This window comes from Ailuropoda melanoleuca, unplaced genomic scaffold (assembly GCF_002007445.2).
Source record: "Ailuropoda melanoleuca isolate Jingjing unplaced genomic scaffold, ASM200744v2 unplaced-scaffold2955, whole genome shotgun sequence".
Lineage (NCBI taxonomy): Eukaryota > Metazoa > Chordata > Mammalia > Carnivora > Ursidae > Ailuropoda > Ailuropoda melanoleuca.
The window spans coordinates 1-2,392 of record NW_023200003.1 but is presented as its reverse complement, the minus strand read 5'-3'; the positions used below and the strand labels follow the sequence as shown (position 1 = coordinate 2,392).

General features: G+C 49.2%; 1 protein-coding gene across 1 annotated transcript; it reads left to right on the top strand.

The window, feature by feature from the left end:
- Window positions 1-6: 6 nt before the first annotated feature.
- On the top strand, window positions 7-2,381 carry LOC105235282 (unconventional myosin-XIX-like). Its single transcript, XM_011218344.3, has 2 exons — window positions 7-433; window positions 1,943-2,381. The coding sequence occupies exons 1-2, from the start codon at window positions 191-193 to the stop codon at window positions 2,198-2,200; spliced, it is 501 nt and encodes a 166-aa protein (XP_011216646.3). The 5' UTR covers window positions 7-190; the 3' UTR covers window positions 2,201-2,381.
- Window positions 2,382-2,392: the final 11 nt, after the last annotated feature.

Genomic DNA, 2,392 nt, shown 5'->3' with positions numbered 1-2,392 from the left:
CTAGCTTCCCCTGGCCAGACCAAGGCAGGCTGGACTCCTGACCTCGAGCCAAATAGGCTGCTCCAGACCGCTGCCTGGCAGCTGCACCCAGGCTCCCCAGGGCAGACTTTGCTCCAGATTTGGGGCTCATCTTAATTAGATCTTGTACCTATTCATTAGGGAGCTGCTGGGATCTAAAGGCACTTGGCTAATGGCAGAGGTAGCACTGTTAGGCCAGCGTTTGTCTGTGTGGGCAGTTGTGTCTATATTTGAGCCAGAGTTTGCTAAAGGTGCTTCTGCCTCAGTCCTGAGGTGCTTGCAGGCTCGGTACGCAGTAGACACGTTCTACACCAATGCTGGCTGCACCCTGGTCGCTCTGAACCCCTTCAAGCCCGTCCCTCAGCTCTACTCACCAGCACTGATGAGAGAGTACCACACTGCTCCTCAGCCCCAGGTAAGGCTCAGCCACTTTCTGGGCCTCAGGGCTCCGCCATATCCCTCCGGGCCTCCTTCCAGCTTCCCCGTCATTATCCATCTCTTTACCTGCCGTGCAGTCATTCGTATCTGCCGGTGCCATGGCCCTGCCCACCAGGCGATTGAAGAATTTTGGACACATGACAGTAGGTGCAAAGTGAGAGATAAATAAATGTTTGTTTAACTGAGTTTGGAACCTAAAATAAGGACATAGGATAATGGATTTTTTCCTTGTTTGTGACTTTATTAATAGGGAAGGATTTACAAAGGTGTATTTGTGTATTTAATGAACCATTTTTGGTGGGAGAGAATAACATGACATAATGAGTGCCCTAGAAAATTCAGCATGTGTTTCTCTCCACTGAGAGGAATGAGAGGATAAATTCTGATGGGGTTGGAGGTGGTGCAGGCAGGGAATAGGCCAGCTGGTGTTTAAGTGCATGTCTTCAGAGAGAGGCAAGAGCAAACTTGCTGGCAGGAAGGGTGCTGTCAAGGAGAGAGAACGTAGTTGAGATGAGAAGGTGAGATAAGCCAGGGCTGCTGGCAAAGGGTCTGAAGCACGACAGCGGGCAGAATGTATCCATAGTGCTGCTCCCCAGGGGTGGAGGGACTGACTGGAGCCCACCATGGGGATAATTACTCTGGAAGTTAGGGGGGTCAAGTTCAGGAAGCTGAAACAAGATATAGGGAGAACAGTTGGAAGCTTTTAACAGTTCAGGGAGAGGCGGCTGGGGCAGAGGCAGGTGCAGAAAGGGATGGCTCTGATTCCATCCACAACAGTACCTTCTCTCTGGGAACCTGTGGGTAGGTGATGATTGCTGGGTGGGCAGTGCTGGGCTCGCTAGGCATTGTGCAGATGGCCTGGCCCTCCAGAAACTCATGCATGGTTAAGTGTCCAAGTCTTCCCTGAGAGCCCATATCTCACTGACAGCCTCTTCAAAGGCAAAAACCATGTCACGGTTTCCTGTTCCCCCAGTGCCCAGTTTAATGCCCGGCACATTGAGAATAACTAATATTTGTTGATGGAAAGAAGAACAGTGGCCTTGGAATTCAAATCACATGGTTGCATTTACTTACTGAGTGACCTTGGGAAGGTTATTTAACTCCACCAAACCTCAGACTTCTCCTCTATAAAACAGGATTAGCTATCCAACTAATGGGCAGATATTTTAGGCAGTAACTTGTAGGGAAGCTTTTTGCATGCTGCAAAGTAAAGTAACATAAAATAATTGGTAGAATAAGACTATTAAGGTAAGATAAAATCATAGACTGGTCAAGGCCAGCTCTGCTTCCACACTAAGAGAAGATGGGTGGATATAGCCATCATAGGGATCCCACAGTTGGGTCAAACACTTACATCGGGAAGATTTTCTAGAGGAAGCCTCCTGGCACCACTGTTGGCACTCTCCCCATCTCCGCCGTCATTGGATCAACCACTCCTTGGAGACAGGCATTCCCTCATGTGACCTTTCACCCCTTGATGTTTCAGAAACTGAAGCCCCACATCTTCACTGTGGGTGAACAGACCTACAGGAATGTCAAGAGCCTGATAGAACCAGTCAACCAGTCTATCATTGTCAGCGGAGAGAGTGGTGCTGGAAAGGTAGGAGGGCCTCTTTCCCACCCTGTCAACTTTGTGACTGGTGGAGTGGTCAGAGAGGAAGGAGGTCATTCCTTTTGGAGTCGTTTGCTGCCTAGTCATTCCCAGATAGACTGGCTCAAGCAGGGAGTCAGTGTGCAGTGGTGAGCAAGCACTGGGCAGGAAGTCAAGAGATGGGGTTCTAGTCCAGGCTCTTCCATGTAACCCTGGGTGAGATACTTTTTCTCTCCGCCTTCATTTTCTTCTCAAAGGTCTCAGCTCTGACACCACTAGAAACAAAAGTCAGCTATTGGGGATTCCAGAATATGGTTAGGAGCACATCAGAAAGGTGTTTAGGTT

Bases quoted from the DNA above. Each gene is read 5' to 3' on its own strand.
- LOC105235282 (XM_011218344.3), top strand. From the start codon at position 191: ATGGCAGAGGTAGCACTGTTAGGCCAGCGTTTGTCTGTGTGGGCAGTT. The intron at 434-1,942 runs GTAAGGCTCAGC...TTGATGTTTCAG, and splicing joins ACACTGCTCCTCAGCCCCAG to AAACTGAAGCCCCACATCTT.